We start from the raw sequence: 26,391 nt of genomic DNA on the forward strand, positions 1-26,391 counted from the left end.
TGCCAGCCGAAACTCGGACGGAAGGTCCTCTTATCGGACGACGCCGAGGCAGTTTGACCCTACGACGCTCGACGGGCGAATCTAATAAGAAGCCAGCTTCGGCGCCGGCTTCATCTTCACGAAGGGATTGCCAGCATATGGAATTCGGATTAAATTATGACCCGCGTCGTGCATTCGGGGCTTGCAGGTCTTACTATTATTACTTCGGAAGTTACGGCGAGTTTGCAGACTCCCTGCAAAGTGCGTTCGGGGCCAAGTTCCGGAAAGGTGCCCGCTTGACAATAGCAATCAAGTAATCAAGAGCGTATAATGTCGCGATTTACAACCGCTAAGTGGCTGGAAACACTTGAGAAAGTTTCAATTCAAAGGACTGCATCATACAGCCACACTCGAGAAGATAGTTTTTGCACAAATATGATAATAAGATAACTTGTTGGAGATTTCCGATGCATGCTCTAACTTAATATTATGTCTCGCAATCTCGGATGTCGAAACGTAGTATTATTAAACGATTAGATTTGATAGCGTGCATGTAAATGCTCGTTTTGTGCTCACCTTCGCCGGATACCAAGGTAGATTGTATACGGTAACGACGTTTACTGCCGATATTATAAACCGGCGCTGCGAGTACGCCATCCAGCCATCCGACCACCATCGTAAAACTATAACTATGACCTCTGGGAAGCACGCGCGGCGCACCCGCATTAAAATTTATATATTTAATATATTCGGCTATTTGCCGCGTTAATTCGGGCATTCGGCGCATCGTAGCGCTCAAATCACGGCGAATCACATAGCGGGGTTAAGCGGAAACGAGGAAAACACTCATGAAGCACTCGACGGGTTTTTACCGCCGATTGCCGGCCCGGAAAAACAAACAATTTCCACGGGAATTATGCGAATGCGAAGCAGAACGAGATTATGCGCCGCGATCGACATATACCCACACGCACGAGCGCGATACGCGCCGATGCTCGTCGATAAACGCGCCCCGACCGCCTAACTAACCCTCACGTTAAATATATTTGACGCGTCGTTTATCGCTAACGCTTTTCCGCTTGCTCGCCGCGCTTGCTTCCACTCGTCGCGCAGCCCCAACTTCCTCCAGCCGACGCTAGAGAAACATGTTGAATTTGTGTTTTTGGCATCGGGAGTGCAGCACCGCGTGCGCCATGGTGTACACAAGGAAATTGATTTCGCATTAAAAACGTTTCAGCCTTGCCTGAATGGCGAAAAAAATTCTGCCGGCGCTAACACTAGTTGATTCAGATTCGGGCCGAAAGCTTTTAGGTTCATCCTTCACATTTCCACCATTTGCATAATAATAACATTCCACTCATATTTGTTCATGAACTATTTTCAGAGGAAAATTGTCGGTGTAATTAAATTAAACATATTTTGCGACGGCGTCGCATTGTTTCGCGTCGCGGTCTGTTTTGTTTATCGGCGTGCACATTGTATGTCTCTGTGCGTCGACGCTTTTTAATTTGATTGCTTTGTTGTTTGATTCAATCAATTTTATGTGCGCACAATGCGCGCGCCTGATGAACGTAACGCAATAAAGCTTCTTGCGTCGCTTGCCACTTAAAAGAAACGCCTTTGAACGTGATAAATTCCCTTTGAAAATTATTGCCATGATACGCGCATTACCACCCTCGGAAATACATCAAGACGGGAATTTAATGCCCAAAAATTGCAAGATTTATGATCCGGCGAACGGAAAATCTCGTGTTTTGTTGTCTGCCCGGCGCCTCCACACTATTATCTCCATGCATTAAAAACTACAAAGTTTAAATCTAAAAACTCGCCGGAATATTTTCGAATTTACCGCTTTGCCACTCAAATATGTTGCAGGATGATGATGTACGAGCGCAACGCAATTTGTTTATAATTGAATAAAACTGCAGGTAATTAATTTTCTCTTGTCCGACGCGGGTCGACGCTCGTTTGCCCAGTGTGGGTGTGTGTATGCATTTGTAGCAAACGTCCTCCGCTATTATTTATCCCCGTCGAGTGTGGCACACACGCGCTGCGCATATTTGTCGCTCCCCGTTCGCAAATATTGAATAAATATGTAAATATAGATGTAACATGTAAACAAGCGCGCGTGTAAACATGAAACGCGGACACCGCGAGTGTTTGCCGGAGGTGCGCGCCCGGATTAAATATACGGTCACATCTATCCGGCCACCAGCTAGACGCTATTGAAAAAGGGGCTGTTTTTCAAATGTTGATTTTGATTTCACCGCCGCAAAGTTGATGCATCATCGCCGTGAATGATGGTTACGTTTCCAAAAGCTTGCCGGGATGAAAAGCGAAGTTTGTTTGTGGTATCAACCCGAAATTTTCGTTTTTTGATCAGCGCATAATGAACAAACATTAATTTGCGCGTTTTCAAAGGAGTTTATCAGCGCGTGCGGCCGTGATTTGTGCATTTGCAAGCAAGCGATGGTATTAATGATGCATAAAACTTGCTGGTTGCCGCCGGCCGCAACATGTGCGGCTTGTGTGGATGCAGGGCGATAATTCCTCTTTGCGCCTTTTTCGGCGGACGTTTTTACGCGCATAAAACTAACCGAGCGCGCATCCTTTCTGCCGAAGATGGCTTTGTAATTTTTTGTCGCCGGCACTTTTTAATTAGGGGGCGAGCGCGCAGACGGTCCTCCGGGGTGGCGAGAGTATTGGCGCGGCCAACACTTGAACAAAGTACGTGCAGAGGTGGACGTGACGCTTGTTTGCGACCGGCGGCGGCAGCGCTTTGCATGTGTCGATGAAAACGCCATTTGCGTTTAATGACTCCCCCAACGCGCTTAAACAATGGACCGGAGCCGCGTTTCGAAACGTTTGTTTTAAAACGGTTCGGCACGCTCACAGCAAAAGTGCCATCCACGGCCAGCCAGCCAAAGTAGGTATTATATAAAATAATAATAATTATACCGACGGGATAATCTTAGTTGGAAGTAGCCGACGCTGGTGGCGCTTAACTATAGGCGACGCTATCTAATTCCGGCACGAAAATAGTGTCATATCCGCAAACTTTGCTTCAACTTTAATTGCCGCTATAACTTCAACACAAACAAGTTGGGCGGAATATTAAAACTAAAAACTCCACAGTGACTTGTTATTTTTGTTGCAGAATCAAGAAGTGTGTCATAAACGAAGCGAAATATCGCACGCTTTTTGTATGTGTCACGACGGTATTCGGCCTAAACAGATGGCGTAAGTGAAAAATAACTCTAAACCCTTTCCCGGCGAAAGGGGGAGCGTCGAAAACCGTTGGGGTCACTTTATATTTCACCTTTATATTATATTTAAAGTCGGTTAATGAGCGTCCGCATGTACCTTCCCCCTGCCTACACCGCTGGAAATGATCCTTTTTCTGTAACATTATATCGCAATATGAGCGTAGGCAGGGCAGTTAGGGCTCCGACGCGACGAAATTCCAACCCATAAGGTTTGCTGGCGTATATAACGACGTAGACGCAAATGGCGATTAGGAGAAGTGGAAAAATGTGCAATAAGTGCATAGAATTCAATTCCAAAGCTTCGAAAATCAGCAACTACCACATTGATAAAAAGCAAAATATTTTCAATGTATTTTTAGATAATTCCAAGGAAGAGACCAGATGGTTAACTTGATTATCGCTAACAAAAGCACTAAACAAATTATGAACCAACAAAATGCTTAAAAACGTCAAGAAAACACCAAAAACGCCAAAAGTGAAAAACAAAAGGACGTCCCCAAAGTTGCGCCTTTCGGGGTCTGGCCCAAGACACAGCTCGGTTAATTTCGCAATTAATGGCCTGTAATAATGGCACCTGATGCCTATCCCTTTATCTCATTACGGCCGGCGCGGCGCGTTCATCAAATTCGCCATCCGGTGCGGCCACGAAGAAATTACCCCCATTGCGTAATTGCTTAATTAGTTAATTACAGGCGCTTTTTTTCAAACAACTGCTTAGCACCACATTCCGCTAAATAAATACGATGATAAATAGTTTTCAATTTACGCGCGCGCGAGTGCGCCACCTAAACACAATGCAGCGTTTGAAGGGTAGATCGGTGCAGGTGATAAGCGCGCGAATGAAGTAGCATGTTTAAGGAAATACGTTGCGCACGCTCTCGACGCCGAAGGAAATAATAGAAATCGAAATTGCACTGCGTTCGGTTCATCACGATAACGGCTTATTTTCCATTTGCAATGCGCCCAAGTTTCCAGAGCAAAGTTTTGAATCAAACGCAGGAAATATAAATGATACCAGAGTGTGGCAATTTAACTTGGGCGACGAATTGAAAAATGTTTAATATTATTTTAATACGGTCAAGCGCCAGTTATTAATACCCGAAAGTTGCGCATAATTTATCATCGCCGAAGGAAAAACGGACGCGATGCCAAAAAGTCATCATTCACGATGTGACACCCTCTCGGGCAAAAGGATAATGTTGCGCGGGCCCAAAAGTTACGCCGCTGCAAAGATATGAGTTTCTCGTCCTTCGTGGACGCGCAGCCTGCGCCACGCGCACTGAAATTAATCAACGTTTTTAGGCGCTTGCGGGTCCTCGCTTCTTAGTCCCGGGTCCGAAGTCGGAAAGTTGTCGCGACATGCGAGAGTAAATTACGGCGATGCAAAAGCGGCGACGTTGAATAAACAATTTGATTAAAGAGTTATGCGATGCGCGGCCGGCGTATCATGCGAGGATCCGCGCGCGCCCGGCGCCTCCACACACACACACATAGAGAAAAAAATTGCGCAAATGTTGCAAAGCGGCAGTGAACGCTGAGCGCTTTGTTGCTGCAAATGAAGCTTTTGTACAAACAAACGTCGCCCGTTAGCATTCGCGTTGATGTTTACGCTCGCGTAATAAATAACAAGCTGCGAAGAGTAAAAGGTAGGCGGTGCTAATGTCTTTATACGTGGGCGGTCGACGAAGGCCGAAAAATAAAAAAAAAGAAACACAAAACGGAAAATCCTCGAAAAGACCCGCGAGCCTTTGCACATATGTAATCAACGAGCTTAGCTGCAGCACACTTTGGACTAAAACACTTTTTATCACGACGTCACCTTTTGCTGCGGTTTAGCCTTTTCTCTGACGATTACAGCTTGTGTATCAACGGGACACAGTTCCGTCAATTCCGTGGATGTTCTGCATCGCGCCGGCAATTTTTATCGCGTTTGGTTTATCCCGTTTACGAGCAAATCCTTTATGTACTCGCGCTTTATACTTGTGCGCCTTTTTGCGCTTTTCCCGCTGCAGTTGGAAGCTACTTAAGAAGTAAATGCCTTATTGATGGCCACGGTTGCCGGCGCGTCCGAATAACGCGCCGCAATGGTGAGTGACTAAGGAGAGAAAAGCCTTTAGTCCTTCTTCTGCTTTTCCTCCTCCTCCTCCCGCGCGCGGCCGTCGCAAGTAGTGGCAGGCACTAAAGTAGTAGCACCCATTTTATCCTTTACTTTACAAGCGCCAGCCGCTCAAGCACCGCGGCAAATGCGACACGCGTTCGATGGCAGGAACAAGGAGCCGAGGCTACAACCACTCCAAGTTCGGAAGCGACGCTCGACGCGCTCCGTCGCCGGCGTCGAGGCGGGAAACAAAATAAAAAGGAAATAAATGGTAAAGCGCGAGCGGCAGGCGAACGCGAGTACCATTCATACATGCGGCGCGCTATTCACAACTCCGCTTTTATTTACGCACGCCTGCAAGAAGTGAGTAATGAAAAGTAGTGCGAAGTAGTTGTCGAGGGCGCGCCGAAGGTTGGAGGTTGACTTGCGCCACTTTAGAGCTCTTTTTTTTATTTCGCGAGTTGTCATTCGAGGAATGAATGCCGGCGCGCGTCGAGTGTTAATTCGAAAAAGTCATTTGTCTACTTCAGTGCCGTCTGCATCAAATGTGCCTAAACTTCTTGATTAATTCATCGTTGATTAAACGATTTCATTTCATTTGATCTTTTGCACTTCCAAGCAGGAAACTCGAATTATTCACTCGTGTATTGTGTTAAAAACGTATAAAATTGTTGCTTCAGTTGCTTGTTTTTGTACTGCACGGCGATTTGCTGTAGTTTTATGTGTCGTGTCATCGTTTTTATCATCTCGCGTCGCGCGCTGCTCTTCCAGGATGTCCCACGAGCACGCCACGCCGCGCCGTCCCGAAAATACGAGTGAATAGTCGCGGTCGTTGTTATAAAAGCAATAAACATAATTCACCCGACTGGAGGTCTCATTCACCGTTTTCGGCGTCGCCTTTTTCTAATACTTTTAACTCGCATCGAGCGTACACTTGGCCGAAATAGAGCGATGAAAAAATAACATGAAAAAATGAAGCGAAAACACATAACGGCCGGCCGCCAGACGACACGCCGCAAATAAATTCCTTGGTATAACATCGATTCCGCTTTTTCCATCAACGAAAATTCCATTCTTCCGCGTCGACAAGATAATTCAATAAATTACGACGCGCGCCGCTGATTTCTCTATCATTACGTTATTTTTTCAATATTTTCTAGCCTTCATTACTTATAATTCTATCAAGAAAACCAGCGCAGTAGAATATTACAGCGATAAAAATGTAGTGTATAGAAAAAATCGAAATAAATTGTTTAAATAAAGCGTTGCGTCGGCGGAACAACTCACTTACACGGAAAATCTTGACGTAAAACTTTGCTAAGCTGCACTAAAAGCGTTTACTGAGGTGCAGAACAACGCGTGGCGCTGGGCGAAGAAAAATCCAAGCAAAAAACCGGCTGAAAAAGCCTGGCCAAGAGCGAAACCTGAGCGAAAAGGGTGTAGTTAACGACCGGCCATCGCTTATTCTTTTACATTTACAACAACAATGAACCTCAATGATTTCCCCAACATTTGTCTTCTTTATGTTCTTTTGTTTTCTTCGGCGCTCGGACGTTTTATCTCGTGCCTGGACGCGCGCAAAAAAAAAACTATCCGAAACTTCAACTTGGAATACAAAATTAAGTAATTTATGCGGCATCGTAGTCGTTGCTGGTCCGCTACGGCGAATTAACGCCCTTTATGTGTCTGCGCGAGTTATGCGTTTAATAAAAACGCGTTGATAAAACGCCGGAGTTAATTTTCGAGCGCGCAAAAAATTATAGAACCAACGAAGCGTCCAACTTACGACACTTTTAGGTATGTTTTATTATTAACGCAATGCTTTTTAATGTTTAATTCAAGCGTGTTTCTGACGCGTTCGCATATTTCGAGCGCAAACGCGTAATAAAGTTAAAAAGCGCACAATAAAACGCGGGGCTCTCAGACGCGAAAACAAGATGATAAAATCGGGCAACGCATAACGGAAAAACAATAATGTACAAAAATTGCATCTAATTGGAAAGGTTTTTTTCTGCGCGCAGCAATGAAACTATGGATTGCTACTTTGTGTGCGTATTAAAAACGTTTTACGGCAGAAATTTTGTTCATTTCGACGTTTGAACGCTTCAGCTCGTTTCGGTGTTTCGAATCGTGTTTGTTTTAATGCTTCATTCTTCGTAATGTTGCAAACTGTGTTTGTGTTCGCTGCGCACATGAGATATCCACCCGAGCGCCATTTTTTACGACGCTTTTTCGCATGCAATATGCCCGAAAATCGGCCGGCAAACACACGAAAAAAAAAAGTTAAACAATTCGCAGTGTGCGCAGTGCAGCCCGGGACGCGCACGCCGTTTGTTGTTGTTAGTAAAATCGAATCGAGATTTACGGCCTCGGGCGTCTGGCGTTGGCCGGCGCAAGAATTATACGCGTGCGTGCGTGTGGTGTGGTGTGTGTCCAGCGCGATTTTGATTTATTTATCAGTGCCGATTGATAGAAGAGGCCCGGAACGACCAGACGCGCGGCCGGCGCACGACCACCGGGGCACCACCAGGGTAAGTAATGTCCGTAATCAAACACATGCCCCGCTCGGATGAATTAATGACAATCGTAACGCGACGTTGCAAACCACTACACTGGCGGATGGTGGATGCGCCGGGCGCACGATGAAAAATCCCACCACAACGAGATAAAAATTATTATTAACGATTGCGGTCCGCGATCCGCGAGCCGGACGCCAATAAAAGTTAATTAAAGAGAAAATTGATTGATTCCATTCAGAGCCGGGAAACTGGCAGGCAGACATTGTATAATGGCGGCGATTAAGTGCCTAATAAATATACGCAATAAATAAGTTGATTGAACGATAAAAAGTGCATTATGGAGACAACATTCCCAACGACAATCGGTTGATTAGCGATTGGTTAATGGTTTGTGTCGATTAGTCGTCGTCGTCGTGATTTTTCCAGCCGGCTGAAAACGCTGGAAATCCGGAATTGCGCACCGACTACTGAATTGGCAACTATTGTCTGCTATTGTTATTGGGTGATGTCGTGGGTGGTGCTTTCCGCGTATAAATTCAGGACATATTCTATGCACCCCTCATGACGTCTCGCCGTAAAACTACCCCTAGTCTAAGACGGTTTGCCGGCGCGGCTAAGAATGCGAATTCGGAATCGACGAGGCTGTGCCGGCGGTCGGAAGACAAAACCGAAGGTATTTTCATCGGATGCTCGTCGGCGTAACTTCTGCTACAATTTAAGCTCCTCGATGCAGCAGGCAACGCAGGCAGTAAAGATTGCTCGTGTTAGGGGTGTGCGCCGCCTCGGCGCGTGTAAATAATACCCATCGCGCAACGACCGAAGCAATTGGAACTACTTCATCTCGGCAATGCCTTTTGGTAGTAAAATGCAATTAGGAAGAAAGAATACGACCACAATAACATTCCGCCGTATAAAATTACCCTCGGCATTGCACAACGCGCGCTTACTCTCTTAGCGCAAGCGCCAATTAACAATAAATAACGATTAGGGGTGAAAATTCGCGGCTAAAGTTAAAATTTTATGCAATTTTACCCAGCAAGTAAAGAATTTTACAGAAAAAAAAAACAAACAAAAATTTTTTTAGTCACCAGCAATACAAATCCACTACAATTTAAAAAAAAAATAGTAACAAAAGACGTGTAGTGGTATGAATACCACGGCATGTCCAAGAAATGTCCGGTTTGTAATAAACCTCGTCGACGACGGCCGAAAACGCGCATCACACACAAAGACGAAAGGACACCAGCATCACAAGGGGGGGTCAGGGCGGTAGAGACGAGATGCCATGTGCCTTCGAGGGCCCACGGCATTATTGGATTACCGTGTCGCGCGCGGTGATGAAGAGGGCGCGTCTCGACTTTCACTCACACAGCAATGCATCGCAATGCGTTTTCGTTTCTACAAGAATGTATTCAAGTGTTCGTGTGATTATGTGTGTGTGTGTGTGTGTGTGGTACACGTGAAGTGGCACATAGTGATCTAGCTCCCCCTTTTCGACGCACATGGATACACTCTCGCGCTGTGCATAACTCCCCCCGCGCTTCACACCTAGCCTAAACCTCACGTTTAACGCTGGAAGCTCTTTATCCTTCGCGAGCGGCGCAGGATGGCCAAACATTGAACCCGGCGAGAGTCGCAAAAGCCCCGCGATGGCGGCGGCGGATTGCCGAAAACCACGTCGCCGCGAGTTGCTGCGAGTTTTCGAGTGTTTGCCGGTAAACCCCGGCGAAAAGTATCCGGATGGGAATTGATGCGCGACGCGAGCGTGTAACTGCGCGAAAGTGTATAACTTGAACACACAAAAAACAAACTTTGCCGAAAGCAGCGCGTTACCGGATTGCGACAATGTGCGGCAATATTCGCGCTGTGTCAATGCAAAATGAAACAATTTATGTAACGAAAATCGCGCATCGTGCCAACGAGTCGGAACTAATGTTCGCTTTACGACGGGAATAAAACGGACATAAACTTTACGTCCGAGGTGTAAATAAAAATTTCGTCAGCTGCGTCAGCTGCTTTTTCAATTTCCGCCGATAATCGCCGCACACACCCCGAGCGTTTAATTTAACGCCGCCGTTTACATCTTGCCGAAACGAGCTGTGCTGTGCTTCACGCGCATTGTGAATTCGCAGAAGATAAAAAAAAAAGTATCCGCGCTGATCGAGGCCGCGGCAAGCAGATTTATATCGGGACGTTAAGCGACCACCGATCAAAGTCCTTGCGGTGCGTCGAGCAGCACCATCAGAGAGACTAATGCACCGTTAATGAACTTGAATTCTCGCTCGCCTTAGGTGGCTTAGTGGTTTTTCATTTCGATCGCTTAACTCGACGACCGCTCCGATTCGATTTACGTCGTCGCCTTGAGAAAACGAACCGCTGCACAAATCGAAAATCGCACCGCTCAAACTGCTATCGTTCAATTCTGACACTTAATGAAGCGGGTGGAAATAGACGCTCAGCGGCAGCGATGAAGAATCGCGATTAAGCAGCAGCGCACGCCGGAAATAGTTGCTAATACAATAAGGAAAAGAGTTTATCCGCAATTTCCAATCACGTCGACGCGCATTACTTCGCAATTAGCTTTGATTATCTTTTAATAATCTTTGATTATTCGCCGAGCAAGCAGCTCATTAAAAAACTCATTAATTTCAAATTTGCGATCCGGTCCAATCATTTATTTCATCAATATAACATCGCCGACGACGGCGAATGAGATAAAACATAAAATCAAAACGAAAACGAATTCAATCAAGAAAATGCACGAAATGAGCATGCGGCACGAAATTCATCACTTCCACAGCACAAATTGCGCGTATAATTCACCGCTATCCGCGCGGAGACAAAGAAAAATTTTTCAAATTCACCGCAAATAAGATTAGACGAGATTAGATAGAATAAGTGGGAGAATAAGTTGAGGACATTAGGACTCACAAGACGTGGAAGATCCGCCCGCGCGCACGCCGTGGCATTTATACAAACGAGAAAACTTTCGCGTCTGCGGCTGTCGCGCGCGCCGTGTGTGCGATATTTTTTCGCGCGGGCGTCTTATTAGGGAGTCGCGGCACGTCGGCTACTCCCGACCGCCACCCGAGAGTACGTACTAACTGCGTAACTTTCTCTCCGAGACCGATATTGCCGCAGATCGAAAGAAACGCGACAAAAAACCCGAACGCGTTTTTAACTCATGTGGGGCTTTTCCGCACGACGGCCCGAGAAGAAATGTCTTATTTTCGCAATCGCTTGTAATTTCCTGAATGTTTTTTTTTACCTTCGGGACGAACCTGGACGCAGCCTGCATTCGGACGGTAAATCACTAGTACTAGCAGTGGAAGGTTGCAAAACTCACCTGGAACAAGACAAGATAAGACAAAATTAGTAATTAAAATGGAATTTAAATGTGCTAATGAAATATTCGTGTTTTCAATCACCGCACAGGATGCGCCCTCAATAGTAGTATACTTTTTGAAAGCTGTTTCCGGACAGATTGCACTAAAATTGTAGGTGTCGAGCCTGGACCTGGAGTGTGGTGGAGTGTTGAGGGTGCATTTATAATTCGTTTTTCACCAGGCTCAACGTCCCGCTTTGTTATAAATAATTAAATGGCAATAAAAGCATCCGATGGATGCAAAACAATGCGCCTCCCCTTGGACGTCCTGGCGACAGACATAAAACGCTTTCTCGTTGTTCAAGAAGCTTCCTGACACCGCCAACAACTGACAGTCAGGCGGATGTCAAAGATGAGTTTCACAAGCGAATAACTTGAATAAAAGCTTTTTTTTACTACAAAACAAGTAAAATTTAAAAATGACAATACTTTGACTTGCTGTACATGTACCGAACACGCAGTTTAGCGACGTGTCTGATTCACAGTTATTTTCACTAGCCAAAAAGTTCAAAAAATGTATTTGCGACAACATGCTATGCGATTGACTCTCATACATCTCGCGCGTTTGACAAAATGCCCATGCAAACAAATAATCCGCAGCGAGTGAAACATTTTTGTTGTTTTTTTTTGTGTGTGTGACAAAAAAAATTACACACGCCGGCCGGATCCGACAAGATCAATTTTCGTTGTTGCGCATTGTGTGCGTATGGGATCGCGAGAGTTGTGTAACAAACAAAAATTGATATTAATCAGGATTACGCCGAGCTGCATGTGCGCAACAAGCGCCCGACTGCTGACGCACAACTAGAAATTTCGGATTATATTTATTATTATTTTTGCGTTTGGGTATTTTATATTTTCTATCAAATCCGGTGTGTAGTTTGTAGCGGCCCGTTTGGGCGGCTTTCGGCTTAAAAAGTTCAATTTCAGCGCAAAGCCGACTTCGGCCGATGTAAACGGTAATGCATTTTAATTACAGTTATGATGAGCGACGTGTGCATGCGATCAACATTTAAATTATCAGTTGAAAAACATTGTTATTTCGAGTGCGCAAATATTGATATTTTTAACGAGGATTTACCGCCGCTCTTGATGAATTCACCCGCGCTGGATAAAATATGAAACTATTGAATTTATGTACTGAGATACGGGTGATCCAGTCCGTACGGAGCCTGCCGCCTGCAGACCACCCGCCCCCGCTGGCTGGGTTGCTGCAACATCATCATTATTCTTCGAGTCGCAGCAGCCGTTTTGCAGTCTTTATTGTCGGGCGCATGCACGAGTGCCATCCGGCGCATTTCGGGCTTTTGCTTTTTTAGCATTTTTCATTTTTATGTCGCGAATGCATCAACTTCGCAAAACCTCCCCGGACGAAATAAAATGCAGAACGCACGCTTCGTCCGCCTGGTGCACACGCATGCTCCACCTTCAGGTCTCGTTAAAGTGAAGCCAAACTATCCGGGTAGCGTCTTACAACGAATCTTTTATTTTCGCGCGCGCGCGCTGGATAACTTGTGGATAAATCCAGGACGACACAATGGAGTAATAAATGCAGTTGGAAAACTACCGCATAAACGACAGCATAAAAGGTGATCATTACGCTGCGACGCGAATGCGACAATCGGGCGAGCTAATGCGATTTCGATTGGATGCGCGCCAGACGGGCGCGGATTGAAAAATCGGCAGCTACTATCGATAGACGATAACATTACGCCGGTACGCATTTAGCATACGGCTATAAAAAGCCAAATCGGTAAAGTTGAAACTGAGATAAAAGTAGCCTACGACCGATTGTTGGTAGCGACTGCATTGAGTCATTCGGTCATCGGTTAGACTTAGAGCAGCACTGCATAGCCGTCGCATGACTGATGGCAGCTTTGTGCGCTTTTGTTTTACGACCACCCGAATCTAGCTTCCACTTGGCGCTTCACCAGCGCCAGCCGCACCATGAAAGCAACTATTGTTTAACCTCAGGCGCCGTGACGCGCAGATTAAAGTCACGTCCGGATAAAAAATCGCGCTTAAATCACCTTTGACTAATTGAGCGTCATTCGTTATTCCGTACAACAAAGTACACCGCTCCTTGGCACTAGTAAGTTCTTTAAACTTAAAAAAAAACTTCCAACGCGTGATAACTCATGTTTTCCTAGCCCGAATTAGATTCCTTTGTGCCTCGACTTTCGAAAAGTTTCGACGTCTTCGGTGTTTAAAGTTGCGCCGGTTCCTGACATTCGTACTAAAGTTCATTCACGTTGCAAATTGCATTCGCGACATCATGTCCTTTGGAATTCTATTAGCGGTGTGACTGTGTAATGACACCACAAGCGGCTGGTAATCAGTCTAATCGAATCGCGTCGCTGTGGAAGAGATGCACTTGCTCCAGTTACCGCCGACCTCATACAGTGGCATCAAGTCGCTTTGTGCACAGCTGTTGCCAGTACATTTGTTGTGCGCGCGGCGAGCGGTTAAGTGAAATAGAGACAAACGCGATCGCGATACATAACAGTGTGCAAACACCAACATCCCAACAGCAAACATCTCGTCTCGTCTCGGCAACTCAATTGCCGCTGGTGATATATATTCGCATTCGTAAATGATGTGATCAAAGACCATGCGAAAGTAGAAGATTTGTCACGGCGGAAACTTACAGGTGCAAATCTCTGAAGCCAGACCAAGGCAGCGTCCCGAGTATTACACCCTCGGTAATAATTTATTTATGGAATTTTCCGCTAAAAGGGTGCAGTTCCAGGCGGTCGGTTTCTGACTCTCCGCACATCCAGTTTGCAGTTCATCCCCCGGTCCGACCTGGCGTAGGCAAATAGCGAAGTGAAGTGGCAGCTGATACAAGCCGCGCGCGCCGGCAAATATCATGACAAAGATATTCGGGATTTGACACGTGACGCTTTCCTTTTGTTAATTATGAATGCGACTTGATTAAGATTAAGTGTATTAGGGTCGTTTCTGGTCGCTTGGTCGGCTCCTTTGTCTGGCATCAACTTCAACCAAACTCCAAGCAGATCGCCACTTTCTTTTGTGTCGTATTTATGTGTTAAAGTAAAAATTAATAATGAAATTCTGTGGGAAATGGAGTGTCAAAGCTTGAAAAATCTGCTGCTTGTTTTTTTTCAAATGTACCTCATGTATAAGAGATGATCGTGACGAGGAGTGGCGGATACTGTAAGGATGCGTTTCGTCAATTGACTTTTCTGCGACGCCACCCCTCGGGTGCCGCCCCCACGCATATAAACGTTCCCTTAAGGGAATCGCACGCAGCGCGCAGTCAATCTCGCTGACCTGTAATAAATTTCGCAAACGCCAATACACCAATGCAATGCTGGAGGCGGAAGGTATGTCGCCGTCTTCAATTGCGCACTTGAAGCAGCAGAAGTAGACGCTGAAGGGGAGCGCATCCCTTGCAAGACATACAATCAAAATTAAACATTTACTTTACTTACTATAGATATTTTGCGCTTTTTGCAATTCTCTAGTCAAGATTTTTCAAAAAGTAACAAAATAAAGATGTTGCTCGTAGAAGGGGAATTGCTTTCATCATCAGATTGGTTCTATAAAGATTTTTGGAACGATATCTCTGCACTGTGTATATATATGCACAAAACATTAAGTAAGTAAACGCGCTGCAAAACGCAAACGCATAAAAAAGAACGCGCAAAGATAAAACACGGACGAAATGAGCGCGCGGATATTCATCGCATGCATACGACGGCGGCGGCAGGCGCCACGTTATGATAAGTCGGTGTCATAGGCCGAGCGCAGCGGCGCGGACCGTTAAAAAATTGCCACTTTTATCGCCCGCACATACTCGCCGCACACACACATCCCCTCCCATCACAAGACGCAAACGCGCGCATAAAAAATCGGCGCGATTTATCAACATTGCAGTGCGCAATTTTTCCGGCCGGCTGCGCGCCCCGCTCAGTCAATCCACTCGTCCATACGAGCATTACTAACAGCATCAAGCCAACCACCAGCCCAGTCCAGCTAACGGAGATCAAGCGTCCATTGTCAACGAGAGCAAAAACACAGCGCTACAAACTGCGAGAAAAAAAACCAACACACAGAGAGTTTCGTCCGGCTGAATTAAACCGTCTCCGCGTACGCTGCTTAAACGACGGTCATATTTCACCCAGCTAGTTGACAATACAATAATCGTCGAGGTGGAGGACATTTAATGGGGAGACGGAGGTGATAATTTACCGGCGCGCTGACGAGAAGACCACAAATCATTACATTATATTAATACAAGTAATAATAGTCATGTCTAGTTCTATGCGGGCGTGCGTTGTTTGTATGCGAAATGGATATATCAACCGCCCCCTAATAACCACCGTCGTCCTTTATGCAACCTGCTCGCGCACACATCCTTGTCTATTAATATGGTATTACGAGGCTAATAATACGTGTGCGCTACCAATTCTCTACAATACCACCACCGCGTCGTCGTCGTCTTCCGGCTGCGGGCTTCGTCTCCGAATGGAGTTTTGCCGAGTTTAGTTTGTGACTGTACGATTCAAAACATACATGGAGCACTCCAGAATAGAACGGAAGCTTAGTTCTTAGGTAAGTGCAGTGCGCAATGAGCAATGCGGCAAGCTGCTGGGATCGAAGGCCTCGCAGCAAAGACGGAAGTGAAGACCACCTCAATGGAATGGCACTGCCGCAGCGGCATTGTGTTGTTTGTACGCGTGCAAACCAGACGGCGGCGGCCAATGTTCCAATCAGAAGTCCAATTAGTCAATGGGACATCCCCAGTGTGGGGGGCATTCAGTCGTCTGAATCGGCGATCGCAATGCCATTGAATTACTTGGTAGGAGAAGGTGTTGCAGGACGAATGGCTTTCAGCACATTACTTAAATTATCATCTGCAGAGACGAATTCAGAAAATTTCCAAATTTTGATTTTTTGCATTTTATTCTAGTGAGACTGCTTGAGAGTTCAGAACGTGTTCCAAGTGTCCGCGGATAGAAATGAAAGTGATTTATCACTTTCCCAACTCAACTCCCTATTCCCGGCGCGTTCGACACCAATGCGGAAAAGTAACGAAGGCGATGAATGAACGAACGAGTGAATGATAGGCGGCCGTGATTGTCGGCCGGGCAAATTAGTAAATTAGACGTCTTGGACCTAATCGTTTTGGTGCGGAATGCTGTCGAAAGTTTTTGCTGCCGATTTTCCGCCGGCGTGTGATTGATCAGCTCGCAAAGCGACACAAAGCCGGCGAGACGCTTCGCAGTAATTGATATTTAACACTTTTCCAACCCCCGAGATTCAGGTATTCAGGCTGCTTTCAACATGTTCAACACCTAATAATGTCGAATACAGACAAAGGAAAAGCCAGGTTGGTAATGTTGATGTTACGAGCATTAGGTAAGTTCATATCAATGTAATTATCTTTAGCATTCGCCGCTCGCGCTGCTCATTTGCATTCCATTCGCGCTGCGCGCATGTATTAATAAGTCATGTAAGGTGAAATGTGAGCCGGGCGGAGTGAATGGATGGGTCGTAAGTACGCTCGCCGTGTTTTGTGGTTTCGGCAACGGTTCGCTAGGTGCGGTATTTATCGTTTCGGCGCGTATTGCGTTGTTTATTGCTTCGCGCCCTTCGAGCAGCGCGCGAGTAGTCAGCCCCGGCGGGATCGCCGCGATTGGTTGTTTAAAGCGCACTTATTCGCTGCGCTTTAAAGAGAGTTAATGGTCATTAAACTGAGTGACTATTTATTTTCGGCGCGCGCCGCATTCGTAACTTACCTTTATTTTGGGCGGGCGGGCGATGCGCGTGCTTTCCGTAATCGCAATCGGCGATTTGTTTGCGTTAATTTATTGTACAGCAAGGTAAAACCGCACATTTTTTACGCGTTGAATGTGCAATAATTAAAACCCATTCCATTGAGTTTGCACAAAATTCTAAAGTGATAATCACACAGAATAATAAATGTCCAATGCTTTGAGTTGCAGTATAAGTATCGAACACGACGTTTTTAACAATGTTGTATATGTTATTAGATTTTGTTCTTCGTTTAATGATACAAAATCTTTCGGAAAGTCGCCTGGTGTACAATTACAATTAAGTAAGTAAAAGCAAAGAACGAGAAAATGGCAAAAGTGCATTAAATGCAATTAAAGGGATTAAGATTTGAAAATCGAAGTGGCGACGCGCGCTGCGACGTCGAAGTGCACACGGCGCGAACAAACGAATCAAATGCGCGATCTTACTTTGTAGCATTCTGGCGCGTCTCGACGCCCCCGCGTTTTTCCTCCTTTCTTCCGCCGGCGCGCGCGTTTTAACTCGTTTGGCAAATGATACAATTAGTGCGAGTCTAATTAGCATTATTATTTCCCTCATTGCGTTATTGCCCGTATCGCCGCGCGCATTCCGCCGTCGTCAATTACGGATATTACAATTATGATATTAATTAAAGTCGTTTACCCCATACGCCTCCAATGTTGCAATGTCCACCACCACCACCCTTCCACAGCGGAATTTGAAATTTTTATTCGCACCGCCGGCCTGTTTTCGCTAATCATTTTCGTCGAGTTTAATTCCTGCGTTTTAATGACGCCAGTGCGTTTCCTCATCCGAAGCCATTAAATTCGCGCAGAGATGAGGCCGTAAGTGATAAATTTGTTATGTTAAGTGCTGAATCGATAATAAAAACAGCCAATTTTACTTATACCATTTCATTACTACGTTTTGAGTTGTAAAATGAAAAAGCATCTGTGTTTTTTTTTTTGCAGCGAATCGTTGGATAATAAAACGCAACTAATTGTTTGTAAACATTCTCGTTTGCGGGCTTTGGGTGAAGTTTAATCCGCGACCCGGGGCAAATTAAATCGAGGTAAAAAATCTCGCTCGAAGAAGACGAGCGACGCGCGTAACTCGGACGCGTGCACGCCACAAAAAATAAATAGGTTTTTCTTCTGCTTGCAGCCGGCGAAAAACTGATTTAAATAAAACAAAAAGTACGCGCCGACCGCGTGAGTTTACAGTCGCGTTATTATAACCGCGTCGAAAACGAACGGAACGAACGGAAAAAATCTCTTAATACAATCCCAGCCACGGCGCACCGCGCGCTCGAAATTGGAAAAGTGATTTATATGCCATTATATGGGGCCTGAAACCTAAACACACCTCGAGGAGAAGATGCGCGCCACGCATCGAAGAGCACCGCAGCACCGCCGCGCGAAGGCAAACAAGCGACGCCGCCCCCGTTACATTAAAATAATGCAATTTTTAATATAACCGACGCGACACTTTTCAGCAATGCCGCCGCAATGCCGGCGTAAACATTACACTAAGTGACAAACAATTATTCATCCTCGCACAATGTGAGAAACGCACTGGCGAGCACCCACGCGCAGATCACACACACACCACCCAGCGATAATATTTCACAAAGTAAACAACTTCTTCTCTCGCGTGTGATGTGATGTGATGCGACTCGATGCATATCGCAATGCGTGGATATTAATTCAATTTCAGCGCCTCTGCCACTGGGTGTCAATTTCATAAACACGCCGGCGCGTTTTTTTCTAGAGTTTTGTTTGTGGCATTCAAATGAAAACATGTGTTTCGTCGCGGAGTTATTTTCAGTTGATTTATAAACATTTAACCTTTTTGATGTGTAATGGAGTTGCTGGGCCGCTGAGAGCGCGCAGCTTCATAAACTCACGAAATCAAATGTAGATAACCCTAATAGATCATAAAATCAATTAATTTTTTTGTGTGCATCGCGCGTAAATCATTCCGGATGGGAAGTCTCGAATATATTCTTGTTTTCAGTGGTTGATAGAAGACGTAAGCGTTAAAAATTCAACAAGATTCAAAAATACACACATTTCGCAGCGGAAAATTTAAGTGAAACGTTGAAATGTGGCGAAACCGTCAGCGCGTATCAACACACTTGTCGAAGTGCGGCTGTAACCCCGCCGATTTTTTGATTTCATATTCGTTTTTCGATTTAGAAAATATTCGCGCGGCGTGTTGACGTCGTTGGGGGTGATTCGTCAATGCGTGTCGCGACGCAGTGACGCCCGCTGTCTGACTGTCAATCGTGTAGAAAACGCTGATAACACGAGGGCGCTGCCGGCAAATATTTACGCGCCACAACCTTATTTTCAACGCGGCGGTGGCGGCGGCGGCGGATTTGCGCGACCCGAAATTAGCCTATTGGCATACGCTTTAACTAAAATTGATATTTCCATTTCCATTTCAACGACAATGCGACAGGGGGGCGGCTTGCAGATATCCGGTGGTAATATACGAACGTGCGAAATGGCTAATTGAGATGCACTGCAGCTTCAATGTCAATTATCGCGTTTTACACATTGGCGGCGGCAGCATTTCGACGCCGCACGAGGATCAATGGAATTCCGGCTGGTGGATGCAAGCTGCGTATCAGACGGGCGCCTGAATTATTATCGCGCGCTCGCCATGCACAAACACATTCATCATATGTCATTCCGGAGCAGTGCAGACTGCAGGCACGCCAACCGCCTGCTGTCCGCCAAGGACGCGCCAGTATGATACAAGCACCACGCGTGTTATCACCGAATTGGGACGGCAAACAAACCCAGCGCCAGCGCTGGACAAATAAAACGTGCAAATACGCGCGATACGATAAACTTAAACAAAAACCGGACCGCGAAGGCTCGCGGGAGCCTCCTGACTCATTAGTTAATTGCACACATGGATACCATTCGCATTAAAATATGCGAAATAAACAACAACAAAACGAGAATAAACCATTACGGAAATTAATAATAAAAGACACGCGCGACGAAAAAATATAATGACCATTAGGGCTAAAAATACGAAGGAAGTCAAGTTGCCTTCTTACACTTCAAATACAGTACCGGACTAGAAACTGAAAGAAACAAAGCGAGAATTTACATGCGAGACGTTGGTAACAAAACAATTCGACCCCAAAGAAATATTTCGCGTTATCTGGCTTGGAATGTGAGCGCAAACGTTTTTTTTTTTTTTGAATCATATGATTCAATTGTGAACTTCAATTGGCATTCAAGTTTGGTTTACGCCTCGTTTGTACCCAACGCCTCGACAATCAAAGTATGCAGACTTACCCATTGCCGATAGTCAACAATCGCCGGTCATACAAACGCATTATCGTGCATTATTTACGATTTTTCACAATTTTCAACAACATGCATGACGTGAGAGTGATGTGCTAACAAGCAATGACAATTGTCTTCCGCCGCTTTCAGGTCTCTTCCTCACTTTCGCGAATGTGAGCACTGAAAAATGCGAAAATTGAAGTTTCATATCATAAACGATTCACGCTTGCGTTACGCTGCAAGTGTATGTATATGTAAACCAAACAAAATGCCATTTGAAGTTCAATCAAATTATGCGACATTTTCACAGCAAAGCGAATGAAAATCCGGTCCTGTGTTGATCTTACCGCGCTGTAACTCAGGAGTTAGAAGTTGCACTAATGAGGATTGTTAAAGACACTTGGCACACTTCAGCAACTCGCACACATGCGAAATAGTTGCAGTTGCTCGACGAAGTTGGCTCGTGCATCTTTCCAGCAGCATCCAGTGTCTTGCTGAATGGAAGTTTTGTGTCGTCGCGGCCATTAGCCGCGCGCGCAGACGCAAGATGGAAACGAACATGCAAAGTGATTCGAATAACTCGACGCGCACTTACACTTATTATAGTTGGCGGGCGCGCGCTGAAGTTTATCGTAAGTGGGCGCAAGATTAGTGACTCGGTCATTAAGTGCCGAAAGCGGCGGCATTCGGACCCGCGCGGAGGATGGGAATGACAAATTGGGAAAACACAACGGACATAATTTCATACGCTAATTTCGTAAGCTCGGCACAATGCCGAGCAGACTACTCGCAGACGCTCGCAGAACCGTTATTTTAATTAGCGCTGAATGCGCTTGCACATCGAGCACTTAATTGCATTATTAGTACGTCGCCTCGGACTAGAAATACGACTCAATGATTCATCGCAAACGCGCCACTTTTAATACTTTAATTGAAAACGAACGCGCAAAAAAAAATACATGAATTCTCGTGCAAATAGTCGTCCAATAAAATGATCACTTTTAAAGTTTGCGCGCAGCGTGATTTTAATTTCGCAAAGTGTTTCTTTCAAGCGGATGGGCAGTCGTGTCTTCGTTTACAAAGCAAATCGACGAGCGGCGCTTACAAAGCTCTCGCCCCGAAATGGACGACATAATGCAGGTATTTTATATAAATCGAACCCAATATTCGCAACAACCTTAATGCGTCCCCTTTTCATTTCCCACCCACACTCACATCTCGGGCCTTTCTTGTGAGTGTTCCGCGCGGTAAACAAAACGTGTTGCGATGATTTCGCAATTCGTTGCTGAATTCGCTCGCTCGCTCGCCTGAAATGAAATCACTCAGTCAGAGTGTAGAGGTGTATGTGTGTGTGTTGGACATACAATGGCGCGCGGCGCGAGTGAGGAGACGCACGCAAACAAGCCGAGTGTAATAGAGGAATGTCAACAAGAGCTGATTGCCGGGTCCTACGTGCCATTAAATGATTAAAGCTTGCAGCGCGCAGGAGGACCGACTTCAAACGGCGGAGGGCGCGCGCGCGCGCGCGCTCACGCCATCCATCACATTCTATCGGCACTTGTTACGCCGCCGCCGCTGCCGACGTCGCGACGGACTCAAACGGAATGCCAGAGCGCACGACCGAGACGAACAAACAGCACACGCGGAGACAACAAGGACACGCGGCGCGCGCGCGCGCGCCGAATGAAGAGCCAGAGAGATTAAAGGTGTTTCAATTTAGTCTGCTAGCCGTCGAGTATTAGCAAATAGAGACACTCGGCGTGGTCCTGCGGAGGCTTGGGAAAAGGCCTTTCGGCATCCAACGACTTTCGATGATTGCGCGCCGATGGGAAGTCGCCGCTCGACTGAATGGCACCCGGAGTCAAGAGTGAAGCGAACGAAACAAGGAAAATGCATTTCGTCATTTCATCAATTGACACAAGGCGCCAACTAGGTACGCACACACACAATTGCACGATTGTATCCCTTGGAAAATCTTTATTTTGACAATTATATTCGTTTCCCGAGCGCGATGTTTTCATTAAATAAGCCGGCGCGCGATTTTTCGCCCCCCGAATTCCATTCAAATTCAAATTTAAAAGCTTTTAATTCCCGCGGTCGTCCATCACGCCGAATCCCCGCTTATCAACCGGCAATTAATTAACGCGCGAAATAAAAATCCAGCCCTAAATCATATCTTTAACTCCGGCGGGCCGAAAAACCAGCGCCGGTCTTTAATCTTAAGCGCCAATTCAACTCACTCCCGACACCGAGGTGGCGGCCGCGAGGGTAAAACATAAGGAAAACGTGTCCCGTTGTCTCCGTCTCATTATCATATCGCGCGTCTCGCTCGCGTCCCTTTTAATTATTCACAGCCGTCCGAGTGTTCGTCCTGCGCCCCGGCATCGCCTACTTTATATATTATTTCATACAAGATAACACTTTTAGAAAGTAATTAATTCACTGCGCGCCCCAGCTTTTTTCTTCGCTTCCACGCCGAGAGTTGTGACTTGTGACATGCGCCCAAGTTGTGTTATCTTTTGAAAAAGTGCGCGCGCAGAATACAAGGCACGCCGCAAGTTTCCCGCCGCGTGGAAAGATACCAAACGAGTTAAGCAAAAAAAAATCTATTCATGCGGATGCTCTTTGAGGACGCGAAACAAAAGTATGAGGAAAAAATCTGTTTGCAAAGTTTTACAGTTTCCCGCTAGTTGCGCGCTGTTGGCTGTTGAACTTTCATTGTTTCGGGAAATTTCAAAATTATTGCGCGGAAATTTATTACCGCGCCGGGGTATTTCTTATTTGCGATGTGAAATTTATTAAAAAGAACCTGCAGTGAAAAGAAATTGTAGACCGCCCGCGAAGACGCGCAGCAGCGCGCTCTAAAGACGTGAAAAATGTTTAAACTTATAATGGCGACGCTCTGCGACGACCATGTAGCGCACGTTAACTTCGGCCATTTATTGTTTTATAAAACAAAGCATTTCGAAACGCGTGCTTTTAGTAGCCTTTTCAATTTTTCAATCCGTAAGCCGGGCGCGTGTTATATTTTAAGCGTATTTTATCAGCGGAAAAAGTGCGCTTGTTTAACATTTAGAAAATTCGCTAGGAACAAAAATACTGCTACAGTACCTGCCAATGGTCCGCCCAGAAACAACAGCAAACGGAGAAGTTTTCTAATTGTCGAGAGTCACATTCAGTTCTCTTTATACACAAATGTTCTAAGAAATAAATCGATTTGTAATTCGCGTTACATAATGCACAAAATACCGAACACGCTTGGTTAACACTAAAGTCGATTACCGACCGATCGAACAAAACGCGGCGTACTAACTTAAAATTCGCTAGAAACGCGTCGAGTTTAGTGCGAAACGCGAGTAAAGTGACGATAAGAGATAAGCAAAACCGGTCCTTTTTCGACAAGTGCAGATTGCAGTCACTGCGCTGCTAGAATTGAATACAATAAATAAAAGCAATCACGCCAACACATTTAAAAGTTTTTGCATGTAAGAGGCCGTTTGTTTGTTTTCATTTAGCACGCAGCGCACGAAAAATCCGACAAAATATCACCGCGTATTTACTCTTTCATGCGCTGCTCTGCACTGCTTTGTTTTCTCGTGCGAATTCATCTCACCAGCGTTTTCTAGTTCAGGTCCACTTTTTGCTGTGTTTTTTCCGCGCGGCCGTGGGACGAAAATGATATAACGTTTCGGGCATGCTTTTTGTTAATAATTTTTTGGTGCGTTTCTGTGTCTGCATATGTCCCGCGTCGCGAGAATCCATGTTTGCGCAAAATCTACGTTACCAACTAGCAAAGGACATGCGGAGCAAACACGTTAAATATATTTGCGCGCCGAGGACGATGCCGGCGTGACAAAGGACGGATAATGGAGCGGCGGAGGTGGACAAAGACAGCCGCGACAAGCGCAACGAAACGTCCGGCCTGATCCACCGCCATACATTCAGCAGCACGCGGTGCCGGGCGCACGAACTAATCCGAATTTATGTGATATTTAACTCTCACTGAACGCCGCGAACGCGATTCCAGCAAATCCAGCCGCGGCGAGCAAAACGTAAAACCCGAACTGTACCTGAAACATTGTCCTCGAAGCACTATCGTCGCAGCACTCATGAATTTTAATTAGATTTTCATAGAAAAATAAGCATTAAACGACTTCATAAACGAGTTGTTTTTTGTGTTGGCTTACAAAAAAAAAAACGTTGAGATTGAATACAATGTGGAGAATATACACTTTACAATGTGTTAATCATCTTGATAATTTGTTTTAAAATGTGTGCACTTGGCACTTGGCACCGAACAAGACCTTTTACAGAGAAGAAGCTTTCATCGCGTCGTTTATCACCGATATTTATTTTGGAAATTTCGAGCCGGATGCACTTTATCTGCGCCAGCACCAACCCCAAATTCATCGTCGCCCACCACAACCTGTCATTTGTTTACTAAAAACCGCGTTCAACAGTCTCAATATTTACAGTTGCTTGTTCTCATCGCTGCGGCGGGGTGTTTTCGTTGCGCAAGGGCCCAGCGCGGGAGGCTTGTAATAACACGAATTATATTAAAGGGTGCCGCCGTTTTCGTTGTGCGCCCCGCCGGCGCTTTTATAGTGGCAAACTTGTAAAACCTCCGTTTAAGGTGGCGCAACCTGAAATTCGGTCCACATCAAGCGTCAGCTGAGGAAGCACCTCGATAGACTCCCCCTCAACATCTGCGCTCTTGCTCTCACGCTAAAAGTGCGCAAAAGTAAAGTCGAGGATAGCAAGAGACAGGGTTGTGTATGTGTCGGCGTGTCGGCGTTTTACAAGGGGTCGTAATAAAGCGCACCAGGTGTTGTTGCTAACTACACGTAACATAGTTTCGCGCGCGCGTGAAGCTTCTTCCTTCAGGTGGGCGCCGGAATTTTCAATCTTCATCGCAAGCGTCGCACCGCCGTTATCTCTGTCTATTCATATTTTATTGTTGCGCTTATGCCGCGCGATAAATTACAAACTTGCGAGGTAAACAACTGCAACTACAACGAAACTACTAAGCTGAACACAGCAGAGCAAAAACGCACTGGAACAACTTCATACCCAACACAACGCCTAACGTTGGTGCTGTTGTGTATTACTCAACGAGAAAAGAATCAATTTATCACATTCCATCGAAACGCTTTTTTTCGTATTGCGAAGCAAGTTTCGTCTTGAAAGCGTTTTAAAGCGATACCAGTCCGCAAATAGGAAATATGAAATACGCCGGCTTGCGGTGCATTAATATTCAGTTGGAATCGGCGGCGTAAAATAGTTTTGACAGTTTTATGGGGTGTTTACGCTCGCGCGCACGAGTTTTCCACGTCGAACATGAAACACTGTGTGCTTTCGAATTTGATTGTGTTTGCTTTCGCGTTGAATTCGCGCCCGACGATTGATCTACAAAGAGCTGAAAGTTTCTTCGAGTCCGAGCACTAAAAATATAAATAGTGCATGTTTATGCGAATAAATTCGCGCACGCGTGTGTTACGGGTGTGTTTAATGTGCGCGCGTAGACGTACATTCATAATTTAATTAATAGTGTCGTTGCGCGTTATTGTTTGCTTGTTGATAAGTTTGAAAGTGCCGAAAGTTTGCGGAATTACGCTGCGCGTCTTCAAATGCGCCACTGGCGGGTAATGTATTATAATAATGTTTATATTCCCCGAAGTACGAAATGTGCTTAGTTAAATATTTAATATAAAAAAACCTTTATGGTAAATATTTATTCAACAAGCATAAGGATACAAAAATGAAAGACTTTTTTGTATAAATTAAGAATTCTCGGCTAAAAAATTATAAACAGTCGTTTAAAGTGGGTTTTAGTTGAGCATGTAGCAAACATCTCTGGATAATTGATAGTTGCTATGATTTAAGCACATTCTTCAATAGACACACCAATCAATAATAAACAGCTAGGCTGGTGTTGGAAATGGCGCGCAGCGAGCGCGCACAACCGCACAAATGGTGCTGATAATTTATTATTAATAACGTCAAAAGTTTTATGACTCGCCGCGGCCGGTTTGTTTATGTTAAAAAGTGTTAAAAC

General features: G+C 45.5%; 1 protein-coding gene across 2 annotated transcripts in view; it reads right to left on the reverse strand.

Moving 5' to 3' along the window:
• The window catches only part of LOC135791400 (roundabout homolog 1-like), a 77,855-nt gene that overhangs the window by 49,437 nt on the left and 2,027 nt on the right, over positions 1–26,391 (reverse strand). The window contains exon 1 of one of the 2 annotated variants that reach the window (XM_065301814.1): positions 20,346–20,426. The exons of the other annotated variant lie outside the window; for it this stretch is intronic. Within the exon in view, the coding sequence (XP_065157886.1) occupies positions 20,346–20,349 (4 nt within the window). The 5' untranslated portion in view covers positions 20,350–20,426. Of the gene's footprint in view, positions 1–20,345; positions 20,427–26,391 lie in introns of those variants that run through there. 2 annotated transcript variants of the gene reach the window in all.

This window comes from Atheta coriaria, unplaced genomic scaffold (assembly GCF_025399875.1).
Source record: "Atheta coriaria isolate IRGN ID8LTWV9N9 unplaced genomic scaffold, Caltech_Dcor_3.1 hic_scaffold_1_pilon, whole genome shotgun sequence".
In the NCBI taxonomy this organism is placed as follows: Eukaryota; Metazoa; Arthropoda; class Insecta; order Coleoptera; family Staphylinidae; genus Dalotia; species Dalotia coriaria.